General features: G+C 46.2%; 1 protein-coding gene across 4 annotated transcripts in view; it reads left to right on the forward strand.

Moving 5' to 3' along the window:
* The window catches only part of LOC135818527 (uncharacterized), an 84,541-nt gene that overhangs the window by 11,000 nt on the left and 52,482 nt on the right, over positions 1-21,059 (forward strand). For 2 of the 4 annotated variants that reach the window (XM_065331917.1, XM_065331918.1), the window contains exons 4-7: positions 2,856-5,038; positions 12,558-12,628; positions 14,793-14,863; positions 16,860-17,182. The exons of 1 other annotated variant lie outside the window; for it this stretch is intronic. In XM_065331917.1, coding sequence (XP_065187989.1) covers positions 2,856-5,038; positions 12,558-12,628; positions 14,793-14,863; positions 16,860-17,182 — 2,648 coding nt within the window. Of the gene's footprint in view, positions 1-2,855; positions 5,039-12,557; positions 12,629-14,792; positions 14,864-16,859; positions 17,183-18,094; positions 19,516-21,059 lie in introns of those variants that run through there. One more of the 4 variants, XM_065331919.1, reaches the window with a different exon arrangement.

The raw sequence follows: 21,059 nt of genomic DNA on the forward strand, positions 1-21,059 counted from the left end.
GTGGTTGTGCTGATGCCATCTTCTCTGTCCGTCAACTGGTAGAGAAATCATATGAGCATAGATCGAAGCTGTTTTGCGTCTTTGTGGACCTCCGCAAAGCATACGACTCTGTGCCTCGTGAGGCTCTGTGGCAGGCATTGCTTCGGCTCGGTGTCCCCCCTCAGGCTGTGGCTCTCGTGAAGTCGTTCCATACGGACATGTTGGCGTCTGTTCGTGTTGCTGGTGGTTGTACCGATCCGATCTCTGTACAAAATGGTTTACGGCAGGGGTGTGTCATGGCTCCTGTGCTGTTCAACCTGTATTTCGGATTGGTGATGGAGCGGTGGAGGTCTGTTCTCAGGGAGCGCGGCATCGAGTCTGGTGTGGATTTCAGCTTCTTGATTAATGGACAGTTGTTTCCCCGTGCAGCTGGGCGACGTCGACAGTCTCAGACTGGTCATGCTGATGATTTTGAGTTTGCCGATGACGCCGTCCTACTCGCAACAACTCGTGCTGCAGCCGACCTGTCCCTGTCCGCCTTCTGCGATGTGGCATCCAGCTTTGGCCTCACGGTCAGCATGACGAAGACTAAGCTACTGGTCGCGGGCTATGGAGTCGCTGCCGCTGATTGTTCCGATCTGGCAGTTGGCAATGAAAGGGTTGAAGCTGTTACCTCCTTCCCCTATCTTGGATCTGTTATAACTCCGGATTCGCGAGCTCATGCCGATGTCCAGAGCCGCCTTGCGAAGGGTGCCAGGGCCTTTGGCTGTCTTCGGCGGATTTTACATGATCAGAGCCTGAACCTGCCTACTTGACGGCATTTGTATGTGGTATGTGTTCTCACCACGGTTTTGTATGGCTCGGAGTGTTGGACCCCATTGAAGTCGGACTTGGACAAGCTGGACAGGTTCCATCACGCCAACCTACGGTCAATCCTTGGCATTTCGCGCGGCCGCCAGTGGGAGCAGCACATTACATCGGAGCAACTACGCACACAGTGGGGTGACCCTACTCCACTGTCGTGCATGGTACAGCGAAGACGCTTGGAGTGGCTTGGGCACCTAGCTCGGCTTGATAACAATCGGTTACCCAAGCAGTTGCTCTTCGCTCATCTTCCACGAACCCGCCCGTTTTGCGGCCCCCGACATCGCTGGAAGGACGTTGTCCAGGCTGATCTGACTGTGGCCGGTGTGCACAATTGGTTCCAATCAGCCAATGATCGCGGAGAGTGGCGTGACATAGTGTCAGCAGCAGCGGGGGTGAAGGAGCCTGCCCCGAAGACGATTGTGTGCCACGTTTGCGGCCGCCTGTTTCGTCGGCGCGCCGACATGGCCCGGCACAAGTGCACAGCAGTCCGACAGCTCCCCGTATCACAGCAGCCTGGGTCGGTGCAGTGTCCTGCCTGCAGTAGATGGCTCCGGAGCAGGGGTGGGCTTGCAGTGCATAAGTGCCTAGGGAGTGGCAACTGTGACGACCGACCGCCTTTTGATGCTCCTCCTGTTGCCGAGGTCCCGGTGTGTACTGCCTGCCAGCGTACTTTCAAGTCTACTGCTGGCCTCAAGCGCCATCGCTGTGGACCCCGCCCGAAGCGCCCTACAGTGACTGATCGCCAGCACTTTGAACATCATTGCCGAGTCTGTAGTCAACGCCAGTTTCGGAGGCGACAGGACCTGGAGCGCCATTTGAAGCACTGCCTACCTCTCCCCTAACCTCTCTGACAGTACCTCCCTTTGGGGAGCGGCGTGGCCATTTCTGGCAGCTGTCAATAGTAGTAGTAGTAGTGTGTGTGTGTGTGTGTGTGTGTGTGTGTGTGTGTGTGTGTGTGTGTGTGTGTGTGTGTGTGTGTGTGTGTGTGTGTGTGAGAGAGCGTGGGTGTGTGAACGCGGCAAAGTAAGTTAGTAGAACTCGTCATGCGGGAGTGTGTTTCCACGTACCTTTACACCTATGACACTGATTTTTTTTACACTAATCTGGGAGCAGGACGTGCACATCTCCAGTCTCCAGTGGAAAAATGTATGAGCGTCTTCTGCATTAATTTGGTGGTAGATTTCCTGTATCTAAGTCTATTTGCGTTCTATTCGCCAAATAACATCCAAGCAATACAACCTATCCGTGAAAATGCTGTTTGCATATACGAATTCACAATTTTATCCTCCTATGAAAAGGCCAGGTCCGTCCCTTGTAAATCAATTTGACAGAGTGTGACTTGCGGAAACGTCATACTTTACAGCACTCAATAACTTACTGCTACCTTTTTCAGTACGTAGTTAGGCGCTTTTGACTGAGCATTTGAATGATTAGCACCTGAATCTTAGTATTGATTGACAAGTCAACCTTTCTATAATATGCCTTTCAAGCGGCACTGAAATTCCTAAGATGTTTCTCTGTGGTTCTCATTGATGTCATTACCTTCGGGATGCAGCAATGCCGGGCATTGGTTGGAAACATCTGACTTATTGTACGTTGCAGTCTCCTCGGACCCAAACCAGCCGATTCAGTGCTCAGAGAACTGCAGACTCAGATATTATATTACATATACCGGTAGCCCAAAATTTCCCTGCAAGGGAGTTTCACCCTGCTGTTGAATGAGGGTTTTTACTTGTTCGGGCCTGATTGTGTAAGCAGTCACGTCTACTGTATAAGTACAAATTTTCGTTCACGAAATCTTTCGTTATATCACTCCACCGGCAGGCTTGTTACGTACTAAATTTCGTTTATGGTCGAGGTCTGTCACTCTAACGTTCTGAAAAAAACTTTTGTTTGGTACAAACCTTAGTTATTTCGTGCCCCCTAATGAATAGAGCGAAAGTTAATTCCAAACAAACATTTGTACTTATACAGTATTCTGTTTCTTCTGTTGTTTTTGTTGCAAACAGACGGTGTCACTCCAGAACACCTTTTTGAACTGGAAAGAGCAAAAAGAGATGATGCAAGGCGTGGTGACACAACAAGCGTCCGCTTCTTGCACATTGCAATTCTTGGAGCTGCACGTTGTGGAAAGACAAGCTTGCTGAAGACCATACTGGGTGAAGGGCATGACTCTTGTGAGAAGAGCACGCTTGGAATGAAAACCTCATTCGCCGTCACCACAATGGAAAATGGCCAATTCACAGTATGCAGTGATGTCATTGAAGCGCTGCGGCAGCTGTACGTAACAACCATATTGAAGGACAAACAAAGCGACTCAGATCGCTCTACTCCTCCACACGGTGATGCCGCGGCAAGGTCACAAGAAGTTACGTTTGGCGGAGCTGCACCATTTCGTCCTGGAAATCCTTCACGGCAAAACCTCACCAGTGAGACTTCAGTAGGAGAAGAAGACCTAGTGGCAGTGCAACGTGCAATAGAAGCCATTCGTTCTGCTGACATGGTGAAGTACATCAAGGAAGCTGCTGCCAAACCTAACTTCACCGTGATCACATTCCAAGACCTCGCTGGTCAGCAGATCTACCAGTCTGTACAGCCACTGCTCATAATGAAGAACACCGCATTCATAGTGGCGTACAATGCATCAAAGCAGTTGGAGGCGGAGATGGATGAGGGAGAGCTTGAAGAAACGCGGAGGGCTGAAACACAAGTCCTCCGTGCGACTTTGCCAAGTGATGCTACCCGCATTGATCAAATATTCTCATGGCTCGACATGCCACTCTTCCATAGCAAATCTGATCACACGGACAAGAATGCAGGAGATGTGTTCATGGTCGGTTGTCATGGAGACCAATATGACAAAAAGAAGGTCAAGGAAACCCTGCCAGATCCGAGAGTGTTGCTTCACAAAAGGATCAGGGAATCGCGGTACAAGCGACTTGTATCGAATCAAGAGTCACACTTCCTAGTCGACAACACCAAGTCCAAGTCAGGTGACGATGATGGTGCGAAGGCCCTGAAGAAGGCCATAGCTGATCGCTGTGAAGCCAGCAGGCTCGACATTCCTGTGACATGGCTGCGCTTTTGCATGGCCATTGAGCTGTTGAAGACAACCATCCAGGTACCATGGCTGGACTTAAAAAGGGTTCAAGGCATTGCTGAAGACCTGGATGCCATCGAGAGAGACGACGATGAAGGGATGAAGAAACTGCTGAAGTACGGCCACGAGTCCGGTCATTTGGCATACTTCCCCACTGATGAACTCAAACACCTCGTTATTCTGGACAAGCAATTTGTCCTGGATTGTGTGACTGCCCTGGCAGACATCGACTTGGAGGAAAGCTGCGATGCCGTGTCGCCGCCGTCTGACTACGATGAAGAACGCTATGGCAAGGGCTTCATATCTGAAGCTTTGGCCAGGTTTGCCTTCAACCAATTTGCCAAAAAAGCAGAGAAGACAGCAAAGTGGAAACGACTTCAGGACCATCAAAAAGAATGGGACAATGCATTCCATATCCTTCAAGAGCTGTCAGTCCTAGTTATCACTCAGCCCACTGTTGGCAATGGACAACAGAAGCAAGAGTTCATCATGCCAGCAGTAGTACCCAACGAAGCACTAGAAGAAGCCAGATCTGCTTATCTGTCACCGCCAGCATTCGTATGTCTTGAGAAGACAGGGGAAGAAGGACACCAAATCCCGTTTCCTGTCTTTCTGTACTGGCAATGCGTGGTTAAGATGCTCAAGGAGTCGTCAAACCGCATCGATTGTAGTCTATCTTTCAATGGAGTGCGGCTATACTGGGTCAAGGATGGTTGGCAGTGGTTACGGCTTAGCTATGCCCGGTTCGGTGTAAGAGTTTGTCTGGAGCGGAGCTCAGAAGCACAGGATTGTGCCAGCACAGGCCAGTCAGCGCTAGCACTGCTCAAGTCAACTGTTGAGAATGTGCTAAGTGAATGGTCGGGAAAGGGCAAGCTGCAGGCAAGCGTTGTGAAGGTTCTTCCATGCCCACCGGACTGTAAGCACCCTTCTGGCGTGAAATGCTTGGAGCATGGGAGAAAGTCCTGCAACAACAGCTGCCCACATGCTCTCCACAACGTTACTGTGGGTTTGGCGCCTGTTTGCCGTCTTCCTCGCCCTCCAGTACTGCGGATGATACCCCAAGCAGCAGAGGTTTGGCTCGGCCTTGAGCAGGTATGTGTTTATATAGGTTTGCGTGTGTGTTTGTCATTATGTGTGTGCATGTGTGCGTGTTCACGCGTGCAAGCATGTGTGTGTGTGTGTGTGTGTGTGTGTGTGTGTGTGCATTCGAATGTGGTGCATGTGTGTGTGCATGTGAGCGTTCGTGCATGGTGCATACATGCGTACGTGTGTGCGTGCATGGTGCATACATGTGTACGTGTGTGTGCGTGCATGGTGCATACATGCGTACGTGTGTGCATGTGTAATGCATGCTTAATTTCAGGATCCATATTTTCTATTCAATGTATAAAAACCGTATTTTCCGGAGTATAAGCCGCACCCAGATCTTTTCGGTCACGAAATATCGACATCTAATCTGTATTCGGTCTATAAGCCGCACCCCTCATCTGCTGCGTAAACAGTTCTTTTCATTGCTGACGACTTAGGGTTTTTTCGCCATCGGCAAACCCTGCGTTCATCAATGTGGAATTTACGGCCAGCAGCACGATAGCCTAAGTAACCTTTGGTACTTACTGTAAAGTGGCGGATAAAAGCCGGGCTTATTAGCATATAAGCCGCTTTCTGCATCAGGCTTTAATACAAACCAGGCTTGTATGCAAGCCATGCTTATATGCACCACTGATGTTTTTGCCAGGCTTGTATGCACATAGAAGCCAGGCTTCTGCGCGCGACACGCATAGATCTACCACTGACTACCGGTACGCGGCAGTTTTACTGTGCACCGTACATAGCGCATGCACTTTTGACCTACCCGATCCGCACTTGCATAGAAGCCAGGCTTCTACGGGCGACAGGCTTATATGCATTTGACCCGTTTGATTTTCAGGCTTCTATCCGCGATGTGCTTGTATGCAAACCCGGCTTTTATCCGCAATTTTACGGTATGCTAAGATATCCATGTAGTTTAAGATACTCTGTACTCTCCATTTTGTATTTCCCACTTCTTTGCCAAAGTGATTATTCAGAACCCATCAGGGATAGAAGAGCGCATGCTCCAGTGTCATGTAACTCCGTCCTATCATAATGTTTAACCAGAGTGGCTAACACTTGCCTAAAAAGTCCTTTCCCGGGGCACCCTCATGGGACAGGTTTTATAGCTTTATGATAGGACGGAGTTATAATAACACAGGAATGAATAGTACGAATAAGAAAAGAATGAAGGCAAGGACCACTGGAGCATGCGCTCTTCTATCCCAGATGGGTTCTGAATAATCATTTTGGCAAAGAAGTGGGAAATACAAAATGGAGAGTACCGTTTTCCCCCGAATATAAGTCGCACCTTTTTACACTAAAATTCAGGGTAAAAAAAGTGGTGCGACTTACAATCCAGCATGACTTCCTACTGAAGTGATTATATCCCAAAGATATTGCTCAAACCTAAAAATGGGGGTGCGACTTATAATCTAGTGCAGCCTGTGATCGGGGAAAAATTGGCAGATTCACTGACTCTCAGCTTGAAGAGAGTCTCATAGCCGCTACGTTTCGACACTGCCATGATTCAGCTTTGAACAGCGGGTGAAACTGAAAAGGAACGACCTTGAGCAAGAGAAAAAGTGACTTGTATCAAAATGTCCTGTCATTGATCCAATGTGCGATATCCATACGCATGCGCCCGGTTGTGTCGCCATATATGGTCGTCTCAGTGCACTGTTGTTTTTGAGAACTTGTGCATGTTTTTTTTAAATAAAATAAATTAAGTTAATGAAAAACATTTCCAGTTACGCAACCTACCGCAGGCTACTTTGTGCACAGTCCGGTTGACCATCCTACATGTAGGCCATGGGAAAAGTATGTTCGGCTCTCGAGTACGTTCGCGTCAATGTTTGGCGGCACACCAGAAGCTGTATTATTATTTCTGTACAGTATGTAAGGATAGGTTGTAAATAAAAAATATAAAAATATAAAAATATAAAAAATTAAATAAAAAAAGCCTAGGTTGTAGCGTGTGCAGAACAGAAGGCCACATCACTGTGACTGTGAACTTCAATCAGATCATATGCAATCACCGCACTGCTTACCACTGTACGCATGTCTCCCATTGAGTAGTGAAGCCTAGCCTAGCCTAGTGTAGCCTAGCCTAGCCTAGCCTAGCCTAGTGTAGCCTAGCCTAGTGTATCCTAGTGTAGCCTAGTGTAGCCTAGCCTAGCCTAGCCTAGCCTAGTGTAGCCTAGTGTAGCCTAGTGTGGCCTAGTGTGGCCTAGTGTGGCCTAGTGTGGCTGCGCGAAACACGACTCCAATGTGTACTGTGTCCTGTCATGTCTACTGCATGCAGTCCAAGGCTGCAGTCTAGCTGTGTGTAGCAGGATCCGGGAATGAAACATCAACCGGTCGATGTTGCATTGAGAAACTTTCCTCCGTGTGATATAAAAATCCACCCGCTCTCACTGATTTTCACACGCTGATGCCCAGGAACCAACTGTAATTGTTATCATGGCCTTCACCTTAAATTAAATGAGTGTTTAAAGTTCGATGTATACTCCAGAAATTACAGTCCCTGTTGAACAATGAGCTACTTCTGGCTAGGGTAATTCTTGTGTAATTAATGGTGCTGGTGAAGCCTTTATCAGTATCAGATCCACTCAACTCTGATTTAGCTACCTGGTCTGCACAGGTTGCACACACTACAGCGCATTCATCCGAAATACTAGTAGGCGCCAGCTTGCTACTGCTCAGCTGCTGAGAAACCTGCTCAACGTCACGCTGTGGCTTGTGTTGCGTCACATGCCTTCCTCCCTCTCTCATAACAGCCACCTTCACTTCCTCTCCCCAGCAGACTCCCTTTGATAGGCATTCATTTGCCTCTGGAGAATCCTTAAAAATATAATATTAATATAAGGACAGTGTACACAAATGTCGATCCAGCTTGTATTACTGATTGCGGTTATCAAATATAAATATCAATTTATACCTCACTCCATATACACCCACAGTCTTAGACATGCCCCCCTTAGTGGTGTATATATCTCCATATACACCACTGTGTATATATCTCCATATACACCACTAAGGGAAATTAGCAGTAGTTATCAGCGAGGGACAAGCCATTTAGTTGGCCACCCAGGGTGAATATGGAGAGGTATAATTATAATTATCACATGGCACGTGATTTTTGCCCGTACTCCAGCGAATCAGCACCTTTCGCGCCGCGGGCAATAATATGCGATATTGCCCGCAAAAAAATAGTTTATTTCAGTGATCGCGTGACTACGATCGTACGACGACTCTGTACTGTAGTCAGTGTAGACTGTACGACTCTACGACGAGTCGCAGTGTAGCATTGAGACGAAGATGGAATTCTTTTTGGAGATGGACATCCCGGCATTGGACATGGCCTCGGACGTCTGCCGTGTGGTGCTTGCAGGGATCATTTGTTCAGTCATGTTGGCAGCCTGACCGTCGGTAAGCTTGTGGATAAGATTCAGTTCTGCTCGAAGTGGTACTGTGATCACAAACAATTATTTGAAATAACACAAATTCAACTCAGCGTCGTGCGTTTTCAAATCCTCGCAAAGTCACTGCCGGCATGCCTGTGTGTGGTCTTCATGTGCCACGCAAAAATCTCACCTTTGCTTGAACAACAAACACAACAATTCAGAAATGTTTTGCAATGAAAAATACAGCTATCTGGAGCTGAAAAAAAAGAAGAAAAATTGTCCTCAGGCTCAGAATTACACACCAGGGAGTCGTCAAATACTTGCACTTGTTGCAGTACTGTATTTGACAACTTCCTGATACACATGTAAACATGAAGAAACTCTTTGTGGTAGCACTCTTAATTTTTCAATTGAAATTATGATTCTGCTGTATTTTATTGTCGTTGCCATGTCTATTGCTATGACGATGCGGTGCCGGCACTTTTTTCTGTCTCCGTCTTTCAGTACTGTATACTCTCTGATGGCCTGTAGAAGACTTTTTGTTAGGGTGTAGGAGAAATATCTTCATTTTTCCTGTTTTGATAATGATAGCACATCAATATACATTGTGGTCATAATGTGTTGGCATTTGGGCTAATTTCAACAGCAGCCCAATGGTCTGCTCTGTGGGCCATGTGATAAATTTGTTATCGCATGGTTGCTGCGGGCCTTATGGCATATTATTGCCCCTCGAGGTTAGCCCTCGGGCCGAGGGCTAACCTCGAGGGGCAATAATATGCCATAAGGCCCTTGCAACCATGCGATAACATAATTATACTTATCGCCTTCTTAGTATTTGACCCCACTAATTTCCCTGATACCTAAGCAGTCAAATATATCGCGTATTTGACTGCTTAGTCAAATACGCGATATATTTGACTACTTATATTTGACTACTTATATTTGACTCTTTAGAACTTCTTGGACTTAGAAATTTTCTCTCCAACTTAGAAAAAGAATTTTTTGTAGAAAGCAGAAATACACAAGATGGGATTTGAACCCACAACCTTGTGAATCTCAGTTACTCTTCCTTACCACCCAGCCACTGTGCTACCGATGCTGAACCTAGTTTAAACAATGATCTTGACTTTCAATGCAGTACAATGCGGTATAGGCTATAGTATAATACTAGAATTACAAGGATATGTCGTATATGAAGAGAAACTATTGCGTGGAGAACACGATAAATAGATTATAGACCTCATAGTTGGTCTATACAGGATATATATGTAGGACTCAGTATAGAGTCCATGCACTATATGATGTCCAGCACCCTATATAGAGTCCATTGGTCCAAATCCACTATACAGAGTCCAGGAGTCCACTCAGTTTTGATCAGCTTCATCCTGCCGCGCAATCCCCTATAAGGAGTACACTTTTTCTACAAGTCCCCTATTCACAGTCCAGGAGTCCAGTTTATCCAGTCACGCCGTCCTGTGTGTACGTGTTGTGCCCGAAAGAGAACAAGCACATTTTCAGTTTTGCTTGCCTCGTGGCAGCGCATTCCTTTCTTCACTTCAGCCATGGCTAGCTGCCAGTTCTGCTGTGCAGTTGCTGACAGTAATCTGTCTCGAGGTAACCAAGGAGGATAAGGAGACGTTCAAAATCAAATCTGGAAAGCGTCTTGTGGTTCTCTGAAGACGTTTCATCAGTGCGCGGGATGAAAGCAGAAATTGCAGAACGAGAAAAGTTCAGCACAGTTCAAATCTGACGAGTCAGGTACACTGATACTCTCTTTCGTTCGACGCCACAAGGATTCCCTGTTTGGCTGGCCATTGCTGCCAGTAAGACGTTTGAACGGTTTCATCAGAGCGAGGGATAAAAGCAGAAACGGAGAAAGAGAAATGTTCAGCACAGTTCCAATTTGACGAGTCAGATACTGATACACTGACACTCTCTTTCGTTCGACGCCACAAGGATACCCCTGTTTGACTGGACAAGAGCTGCCTGTACCACCGTGTCAAAAGGCTGTCCAACTACATGGCAGGACGATGACTGAGGTAAGGAAGCTTTTACTCGTTTCGATTGGTCTGCTGTTCTGTCGTTATGCTTGAATTTTTTTCCATTTTCAAGGAGAGTATCGCGTTTGTTTGATGTTGCTTGAATGAATGCCCTAAAAGTAATCAACCACTTCGTAATAGTCCTCAAGGACTGCAAGGACTTTGCATCAATCGTATACGATCGTCTAGCTATCATCAATTATAATTATTTCATGAGAAATGTATTTTTATCCCTGTGATAATTATGTGAAACTCCACGACACTCTTCCTCTAGTATGATGTCAAATACAATGGGATCCACAAACGCAGTGCCAGTGTACTAGTAGTAGTAGGAGGATTGCTTGTTTGCCAATGACAAGAAAAAGCTTCTCAAGCTAATACTCGTATTCCCTGAAGTAACCGTTTTGATGTCACGAACATGACATTGTGATGTTGGTGTGTCTGTGCGTCTAGAGTGTGCACAAACGATCTTATTCCTCGTATTACTAATAGATTATTGTCCCCACCGTCACCTGTTCACAGGTCTTTGAGTGGATTGATTTTCATTGAGCATCACATTCGTGGAGAACTTGGTTGTTGTGTGCTCCCATGCATCATTACGGTAATAAGCGTATCCGTGTGCTGTCTATTTGTTGCAGGTGTGCTGATCTTCAGAAGCTTGCGGAACTGAGTGCTGCTGAACATTTGCATGGCCATGAGCAAGGGTGAAGCTTGCTATTGCACTCTCAGCATGTGCTAGTGTTATGCTGACCACTGCACTATGTTACTCTCTTACACTACTACGTGTATGTAAACGTGCGTGTACCCGTCCCTGTATGCATTCGTTTCGTATAATTATTTGTTATCCCTCTTGACTTTACGTGTAAATGGGTGGACATTTGTATGGCTGGTGGAGTTGCGCGTGTATTGTGTCTCTACTCTTTTCTTGGTGTTTTCTTGGCATTGTGTAAGTTTGTGTGTGTGTGTGTGTGTGTGTGTGTGTGTGTGTGTGTGTGCGCGCGCGCGCGCGCGCAATAATTTGAAAACAAATAATTAATCCTGGGCTCTCCATTATTCTCTTTCGATTCTTGTTTTTTTCTAGGTATTTTCTTGGCGTTGTGTGGGTGTGTGCATGTATGTGTGCGTGCACAATAATTTGGCAACACTACATGATTGAGATAATTTGCAGCGTCTGCGAAGAGACCACTTGATTTGAGGATGGTGTGTGTAGGCTTTTTCATGTAATGAAGTGGCTGCAGCGGTGCCTCAATACATATTTTTTTCTTGAGAAGTGAATGATGTAAAGGATTAAAGGGAGAGGCCGTTTTCTGGTTAATATTCACTGCTTACAGCAGATCCTATGTCTAATTTCGAACTCGTTAGGGGATGCTTAATTGGCTGGACTTTACACAGAGTGTTGTCCACATAAAGAATCTTTAATCTTTATAGTTGATTTCAAAGTTTGGACTCCGTACAGTTGATTTTGGACCAATGGACTCTATATAGAGGTGAAGCCAATTGGCTGGACTCTATACAGGGAGTGATGTCCATCTAAACTTTGAGCTCACAGTTGATTCCAAGTTTGGACTCTGTACAGTGGATTTTGGACCAATGGACTCTATATAGGGGTTGGACATCATATAGGGGCTGGACGCTCTACTGAGTCCAACATATAGACCTCGTAAAAGACCTCGGGGGACCTCGGTCTTTTACTCGGTCTATCCTGTATAGACCTCCTAACCGGTCTATAATCTATACTTATTATAACAAAGGGACCTCGTGTATATCGAGATACACACTCGCACCAGTTAAAAAAACCTCGGATTCGCCTCTGTTTTTATACTGGTGTATATATCTCTATATACACGAGGTCCCCTGTTATAATCTATACATACATGCATAGAGTGACATTGTTCAGGGGTCAGCCAGGGCTGAGCGCAACTTGCGTGGTCTCTGGCTGGTCTCGTGGTGCGACTACTGGCTGAGAAAACTCTGTTTTCACTTTGGCTCGGGTGGGTGTGCATTTTCTGCTGCAAGCATGCAAAGTATTGCAAACACGTCATGCGACAAACACATCATATGACAATCCCTGCTGGTTTGGCTCTGTTCTGAATGCAGGTTGAGGGAGACTTCGTTCTTCGTTCCTCTGGCTCCGGTGGCGACGGACTCGGTGATGTCGGTGAAGTCGGGTAAGCAACACACCGTATTGCATCCGTGACAACGTACTTCCTATTCCAGATCCATGGTATTCTAAATGCCAGCGCAGTGCGCATGCACTCCGTTGTAGTTTAGAAGCAGCGCCATACACAAAAATATGTATGTGCCCCCTACACCCCCATTTGGCTAGAACCCTGAGTCAGAGTACTGGTTTTGTGTCTGGATTACTGAGGCAGCATCCTTGGTCAATTGAGACCATGGGCGGTACTGCTGCTGTACATGTGTGTGAGGAAAAAAGAGAAAAAAAGAAAGGAGAAGAAAGCCAACCTCATCCCCATACTGGGCCATAGCCAATGTCACCTTTTAATCGACGGTGTGGTTGGTGTAACGTTACAATAATTATTAAATTAATTCTTTCACCGCTGGTAGTGCGTTCCAGAAATTGACCGTGGTTGGTCCCCTAGGGGAGGGAAAACACCCAAGTGCCATCAGTATGTAATGTGGCACGTGTTGTGAGCTGCCTTTAGAGTTTGGAGTGAAGGCTTTACAGCGCCTTCTAGCCTTCGGTCTGGTCCCATAGCTCCGATGGCTGAGAGCATTGCTCATGACAAGCAAGGGACCGGGTTCGTGTCTTGATGGGGTTGGCATTTGTTCTCTTTTCAGGCAGTTCACTTCCCCGACTGATTCTTTGAATTTTGAAGCTCTCCCAATCCTTTAAAAATATTTTTTATTAATTTTTTACATTCATTTGGGTTACTGATCGAATGATGCCAACTGTTCTGGACAGTGTTTCTTCCTCAAAGACTCTGGCTGGGGTGCCCAGTTCTTTTACGAACTTCGCAGCAAAGGGGCCCAATCCATGCAACACGCCAACAACCACTGGCAGGATCTTGGCCCAAACCTGCCGTACACGTATTATGCACCATGCGGCTCATGCGTTAGGCTGTGCAGCAGTTCCTAAGAGTGCAACTCTGCACATGGGGTCTCCGACGGCAAGAGACCACACCATGCACATGTCCTGAGTACGTTTCATACTACACTACACGTACCGTGCGTACAGTGTATGCCAGTGTTCTCACAGAAAAAAGTAATTATGGTAAAAAACATTAAATAAAACATACCGTATTTTACCAGTTGTAAGTCGACCCCGGTTATAGGTCGACCCCCATATTTTTTTGATTGATTGATTTTTATTTCACGGATCCTAGTCCAGAGGCAAATAGATGCCTATCGAAGGGAGTTTCCTAAGTAAGTATGGAAAATGAGAAAGTATGTTCGTAGGGGAGAAGAGGTAGAAGATACATTAGAATATAGAGTACAAAAGAAGTAAATTCAGTACTTCGTGTAGTACATTGCATGCTAATCATAATGAGAATTAGAAAAGCAGCATTGCGGACTACTATAACTGACATATACACAAGCTATTGAAACTATCATAGATGTGGTTAGCCTAGACACAAAAGTCAGGAATACCTGTATCCGGAGGTCTCAATTCTGAGTTTTAAAGTGTTCACCCAACGAAGCACTACTAACCACCTCCTGCTACTAACACATCAACAAATCATGTGAACATTCCTTATTGGAGGGTATAACGTCCCAATCCTTAAAAAATGCCAATAAACTGGCAACAATGTGTAAACATGGTGCACTCGTGCATGCAGTGCAGGTCATTTTTTTGTAAGATACTGATAGTTCCCGGTTATAAGTCGAATCCCGGTTGTAAGTCGACCCCCACCCTTTCACCGTCTATTTTAAGTCGTAGAAGGTCGACTTACAACCGGAAAAATACGGTACCAGTCACTTTGACGGGCGGGGTCAAAAAATTAGTACTCGAAGGTGTCGCACGCGCTACATACACCTGTTTTCCAGTAGGGCTGTGTTAATACTGTTGTCACAGTTTGGATGCCTGCTGATGATGACTCCCATGACCTGAGTATGTTTTTGTCAGGGAGTGCTATTTTTACTGTTCCACTCCTTCGGCCAAAAGGGGGCTGGAAACATACAATTATGTGACCAGTGTACCACATGATGTGAGTTGTTGCCGTCAATGGACCCATGGGAAACCCATGTACAGTTGCAAACTCTTGGGACCTTCGTTTACTCTCGATGATAATGTTGCAAAGTATGGTACTGTTGTGAGCCTTGTCTTTCCGCACGGTGTCACGGAAGTTCTTGTCTTTCTCTTTGTATTTCTAGTCTCTTGCAGATCAGGTCGCATGCAGATTTTGTCGGCTCACTCACTGGCTTGTTCAACAACAAAGAAAAGAGTAAGTTAGCATTTGACTTTGTAACGGAATCACAGCCATTTCGTTCCCCGGGACGCAGGACACAAAGGACAAGACTTGTTTGTTACATTATTATCTCATTGACATGACGGAAACACAGACTGCACTCAAAGAGACGAACAAGAAGACTGACAAAAGGACTCTCGACTACAACATTGCGCATGCTCATATGGCGCATGCATGCGACTAGACGAAGACAGTTTGAGGAATGCCTTCACACAGGAAAACAACACACCATTATACAACAATTTTGGATTTAGAAAAATTGGAAAAAGTGGGGCACAAGTTGTGCATTAGAGAGTTGTGACCAACTTGATAAGATTGTGACTTGTCAGACATGCACTATCTAGCATCAAACACTGACAAGGAGTGCCTACTACCGAGACACTCTTCGATGTCATCTACGCCTAAGAGGGCAGCTAGAGATCCTGCAGGCGGACTAGCATGTCAATATCAACAAAGTATCGGAGGTGGTGAGCAAGTGCGGATGTGAAAATAAGTACATGTACTAACACTACCTCTCAAAATTCTCTCCATCAGCCGTCACATTATTAATACGTAATAATAACTGTTGACGCTTCGCGGGTGGGGCGCTGCTCATGATCATCATACTGCTTTCCTCCTCGCCTCCCTCAAAAGCGTGAAGATCGTGTGGTGGTATGCGGCCTAAGCCTAAATTGTATTCTGTTTGCGCCCCTATTCATGTGTTTGTTTCAGCTACATATTCCTGTAGCAACAGATATGCAGCTAGCACAGTAGATCTTGCTTGACAAGGAGAACATTTTAAAAATGAGAGACTCTAGTCAGAGAGGAGCGCATGACGATAGATTATTTCATACTTCCAGATTATCAATTGCATACTGCGCTGCCATGAACGCTGGAATTGGTAAAACCTGGTACGGCCATGGCCGTACCTTTCTCTCTCTCTCTCTCTCTCTCTCTCTCTCTCTCTCTCTCTCTCTCTCTCTCTCTCTCTCTCTCTCTCTCTCTCTCTCTCTCTCTCTCTCTCTCTCTCTCTCTCTCTCTCTCTCTCTCTCTCTCTCTCTCTCTCTCTCTCTCTCTCTCTCTCTCTCTTGTGTGGAAGGCTCTGCCCTATATGGGTATTGAGCACTCTTTGAACAGTGGAGCACGCTACCTCAGGGTGATGTTACTCAGACCATCTGGTAAAAGGAGAGCGATCGCTCTCGCGCGCCTTCGCTCTCCTTATTTTCTTTTTGGGCGCACTTTTCGTCGCGCGCCTTGAGAATTTCGAGCGCATCCGCATCACTGTGAAGTGCATTCTGCAAACACTCAAATATTTCGTAACTCGGCTTTCCCTGAACGGAATCGAGTACTCGAAAGGTCTATTCGTATTAGAAGGTTCTCAGTTGTCGGCTCCAACTAATCAGAAGTCGATCCGAGGTCGAATAGCGGAGTTACGGCACTCGCAAGGTATTTTACGTACCGTTGCAAATTTTCACTTCCGCACTTGGGTGCCAATTATTATTATTTTGACCTAAAGGATTTCCCTCTGTTGCGTGACAGTCCGGGCATGCATAGACCTGTGCGACGTCAGGCACAGGTCTTGAGCGGTTAGCTACAGAAGAAAGTAGCGCTCCACGATGAATACTACAAAATTACCATGGATGCGAATTGTCTCAATTTCCTATTGCGCGTGTCATCGTCCAAATTGATGAAGGGAAATTAAAGGTGTGGTCCGAACAGCTTTCATTTGTAGTGCGTACGGCGATTTTCCAGAACGAATTTGGCAGCTATTGGTTATTGAATCCGATTAGGGTATGGCAAGATGTTGAAAAAACCCGTATTGTGCTCGCCTTGGATAGATATGGTGAGCGACTTTTTTTTTGAGGGGGGGGGGACTGCTCTCCCACCACTCTCCTTGAGAGGATAGCAAGAGTGATTGTTCACTCTCATGGATTTTTCTTACGCGAAGGTTTGATTCTGTTTCTCTATGTGTGTGTTGTGCCAACATTTTCAGACGAGTTTCTTGACCAACAGCTCTCTGACATGACAGCATGGAAGAGTGACGTCTTCACAGAACTTCGGCCTGACCTGGTTTCCACGCTAACTCCAGGTGATATGCGTCGCCAGTGTGAGGCTAAGAAGTTGATTACGCTTGCACAGCGTCAGCTATTTGCATCAAACACTGGCCGTGCAGCGCAGAATGAGGAATTGCTCGATGCACTAAGCACTGGTGATGACGAATCCTTCCACACCTTCCTTGAATGCATCCGTGAAGTCGAGCCACCACCCAGCGCGAGAAGGTTATTGGCCAAGCTGGAACCCGTCGACAAGTTCCGGGTAAACAGCAGCTTGCCTCTCGCCAATAAAGCACCTGTCACATATGTTTTCAAATGTTGCACAGTTGGTGGTGTTACTGTAAACTGCCGAAATGTTTGCGACGTACTGATGTTTGCTAATTTTGGGAGAAGAACATAACGTGAATATTGACCATCGTGAAATCAAACTTCAGCAGCGGGTGTATGTGTGCGACTACAGTGTTCCCCGAAAATGGCAACTGTGACGCATTCCCCTTACAAAGGAGTTTTCATCAGTCTGCTGAAATAGTATTGAAGTATAGGGAAGAGAATCTGAAAAAATGCACCGGATTGTCACCCGCAGGGCATACCGTGTCAAATTTCCCAGTACCGTTTTGAGAAAGATTGGTTCTAGAAGGATTGGGGGCAACATTTGATGAGTGGAGACCTCTCAACATTTGAAAACATAGACCTAGTGATTATATTACACAGAAGGTGATTTCTGGTGATGGCGAACTACTCCACTGTATTCTACTGTCTTTTATTTACAGTATCTTACAGTCGTAACCCCCTCCCCCTCCCCTTGGAATGTAGGCTTTGCAGCCACTCTCTGATGCACAGAATAGCACCCCCAGTCTTTACGGAAACTGTCATCCTTCTTCAGTGGTCAAGATGTGCAGAAACACATTATAATTATAGGTTCTGAAATGGCTAGTCCCATCAGATGGGCGCTCTCTTACCACTGTTGTCGCTTTTAAGTTTTGCAGTAGTCCTCACGCTTTCCCTAAAGTGTAAAATGAAGATTTCGAAAGCCATGAAGTTGGTTGTTCCAACGAGGTTCTAAGTTCATTTCGAAATCTGTTTCTGTTTTTGTTCCTGCTGCTGCTGGTGGTGGTGATGCTGGTGGTGTTGTTTCTGCTGCTGCTGTTGCTGGTGGTTGTGGTTGTGGTGGCAGTGATGCTGGTGGTGCTGCTGCTTCTGTAGCTACTTCTGACGTTCCTAGTGCAGCTGCAGCGTGACGCAGGACTTGAACTCGCCTACTCGCGTAAAACGACATCATCGGATGTTTCCTGCTGGCCTGATCGCCGCATGCTGCACACTGAGTATCAAGCTAAGCAAAGAGATGACTGATTTGTGCTGGACACAACGATGATACCGTAACTGCCATGCAATCTATGTATACGTGGCCAGTTACATGTAAATTATATGCATGCATGCACAGACACACACACACACACACACACACACACACACACACACACACACACACACACACACACACACACACACACACACACACACACAGGTGATGTGAGGTTCAGTTTCCGCGATGGCAGCTTCAAGCCGCGTTCTGGCAGTGAGCAGTCAGCCACCACACAGCATATACACACCCACTGCAGTACATTCATCTAGTAGGTAGAAACTAGGAATAGATCCCGACTTTTTTTTAACTTGTTTTTTTTGCAGCAGTTTTGCGTGCCCGCATCAAGCTGCAGCATGCAGTACTATTGCCAGAAGCTGGTGTACTGACTGATTGTCAGTTTCTACTGCTGCGTTCCCGGCACATACACGTGTATCCGCAATGCAAACTGCTGGTGCTGACGTCCATTCAGTTATTTTCTGCTTAGATTACGGCGTGCGTGTGCAGTGCACGCTAGAGGTGATGGTTGTGTAGGTTTGCTGTTTTGTTGAACTGCATTTGTACCGTCTTGCCAACTTGACTCCCTACTTGGCCTTTCAGCGGCCATCCATGATTCTCTGCATGATCTTTTTTCGTGAGCTGCTTTTACTTTGTATGTAAATAGGCCTGCTTTTAGAACTCCTAGAATGTGTTGCATGAACTAGTGACGTAGTGTTCCCATAACACTGCGACTCCAAACACTTGAATTGATTAATGATTTTTACTAACTGGTTTGAGGGAAAGACACAAACCAAAGATTTTAATGATATGATATTATCATGTTTATTAGTATATGTTTCTTCAGTGTTAGTGTTAGTTTTCTTGCCTTCTTGCCAAATTGTGTCTGTGTGTACGTGTGAGTTTTCTCTTCTTTCGTTCTGTTTAGGTCACCTTACAAGTGATTGTTTAGTTTGCTGGCCTTGCCAATTCATTATTGTGTTACCACGATGTGTTAGTTCTAGAACATTCATCTGCCTGCATTATTCGTCTTTATATTTCGTTTTTTTTGCCTCCCCTTCCTCAATGCTCTGATGGTGCCCAATGGGCGAAATATTGGCAAAGTTATCTATTTGGTGTAGCTGAGAGCCTGTTGCCGGAATGGCGGTATTTTCAAGTTTATTAGTATATGCAGCACTATTCTACTGTTTTCACACTGGTTACCATAGATACGGAAGTGCTTTACAAATTCTTCTGAATACAGGCGAATACAGGCGGTTGATTCCCTGGAGTGATGCACTACATTGTAGTAATGCAACTGAAGACCAGTATAGTATTAAGTAAGGCTGTGTTAACATGAGGCGTTTCAACCTGGGTTGAGTTCGACCCGGGTCAGATTTCAACCCGCCATTTACACAAAAATGCCGCTAGTGTTTATCGGGTGTTAGCGGCCGTCGTGAGTTCCCTTCGGGAACGGATACGATAATTTACTTTTTTTTTATGTACACAAAATGAATGGCGCGTTTACATGACGCATTGCACTTGACCCGGCCGGGTTGAAATTTCAACCCCCCCCCCCCCCCCCCTCCAAGGGGAGGGTTGAGATCAACCCGGGTCGAGAAAATCCTACTAATAGTAGAGTAATGAGTACTAACGTACTTCTGTACTGTGCGTATCTCGCGCCAGGTTTGAATAGCACTGCACACCATTAATAATTTCGAGCGAAAGTATTCACGTGACCATACAGTAGGGGTTCCAGGATCTGGCCGACTGGGTTCGAGGACTTTCTCCACGCGCTACACACAAAAGTTTGGTCGCGCGATGACCGATGACGGCTCATTCTAGGCCAGTGCGCTGGGATATCGTAAGTTCTGGAGGATTTTTGAAGTCACCAGTGGCTTCCTGAGGTTTTCAGCTGTCCAATGTGGGGTTTTTGATCGCCGTGCGGCGAAATTAGGCCATTGCGATCAGTCAAAGAAGAAATTGAAGGCGATTTTCAAGTCTAAAATGGCATCTTAGGGGATTCTTAAACCGATTTTCAGCTTCAGCACCCAAAAACCTTTCGGAATCACCCATGCCGGTGTTTTTCTCAAGCAAGGTAGAGCAGCGCAACAAAATTTGAGTGCGCCGAGTAGGACCAAAAGTAAAAGCACCTCCGACATGGCGATTTTTTCAAGTGCGAGGAAGAAGAGTAGATCTACACTAGAAACTAGGTGTTACCCCCAGCGCAGTCAGCTGATCGCGAGTATCAAGCAGCACGAAGACCAGGATTGCGCTGTGCCTAGTGAGCACGACGTAGTACACGATTCTGTACTATCTCCTGTTTGCGAGGAACAAGGAGAACAGGCGGCGGCTTGGATTTACGACTCGTGCGCTGGCGGAGAACAGTGAGCGTCATTACCGATCGAACTGGTTGGTGTTGGAGCTGATGCAGTATCTCTCACCATGATCAGCCTGATCCCAGCTCCCATCGACAGCGTCTTCTGGATTTGGTTCGCAACTTGCAAGCTCTGCAGAGGACGGCATCGACAACATCAACATTGGCGTGTTTGTGACTTGCCGTGTCGTGATCTGCATCCCGATGTACCACTTGTAGTGTAATGTCTACTAATGACTGCTGTCATGACTCGGCCTGGTCTAGTCGTGCATAGCTGACTCTAGTTACTCTTGTCCCCTACTGACATTGTGTTTCACCATTACTGGCATTAGTACACTTTGCCTCTACTCTAGTCGGTGCATGAATAGCCGTTCCTAGGTTTACATGTTCCATCGTGCAGTCCGTAGTGCACGCGACATTCTCGGC

This window comes from Sycon ciliatum, chromosome 5, assembly GCF_964019385.1.
Source record: "Sycon ciliatum chromosome 5, ocSycCili1.1, whole genome shotgun sequence".
NCBI classification, from domain to species: domain Eukaryota; kingdom Metazoa; phylum Porifera; class Calcarea; order Leucosolenida; family Sycettidae; genus Sycon; species Sycon ciliatum.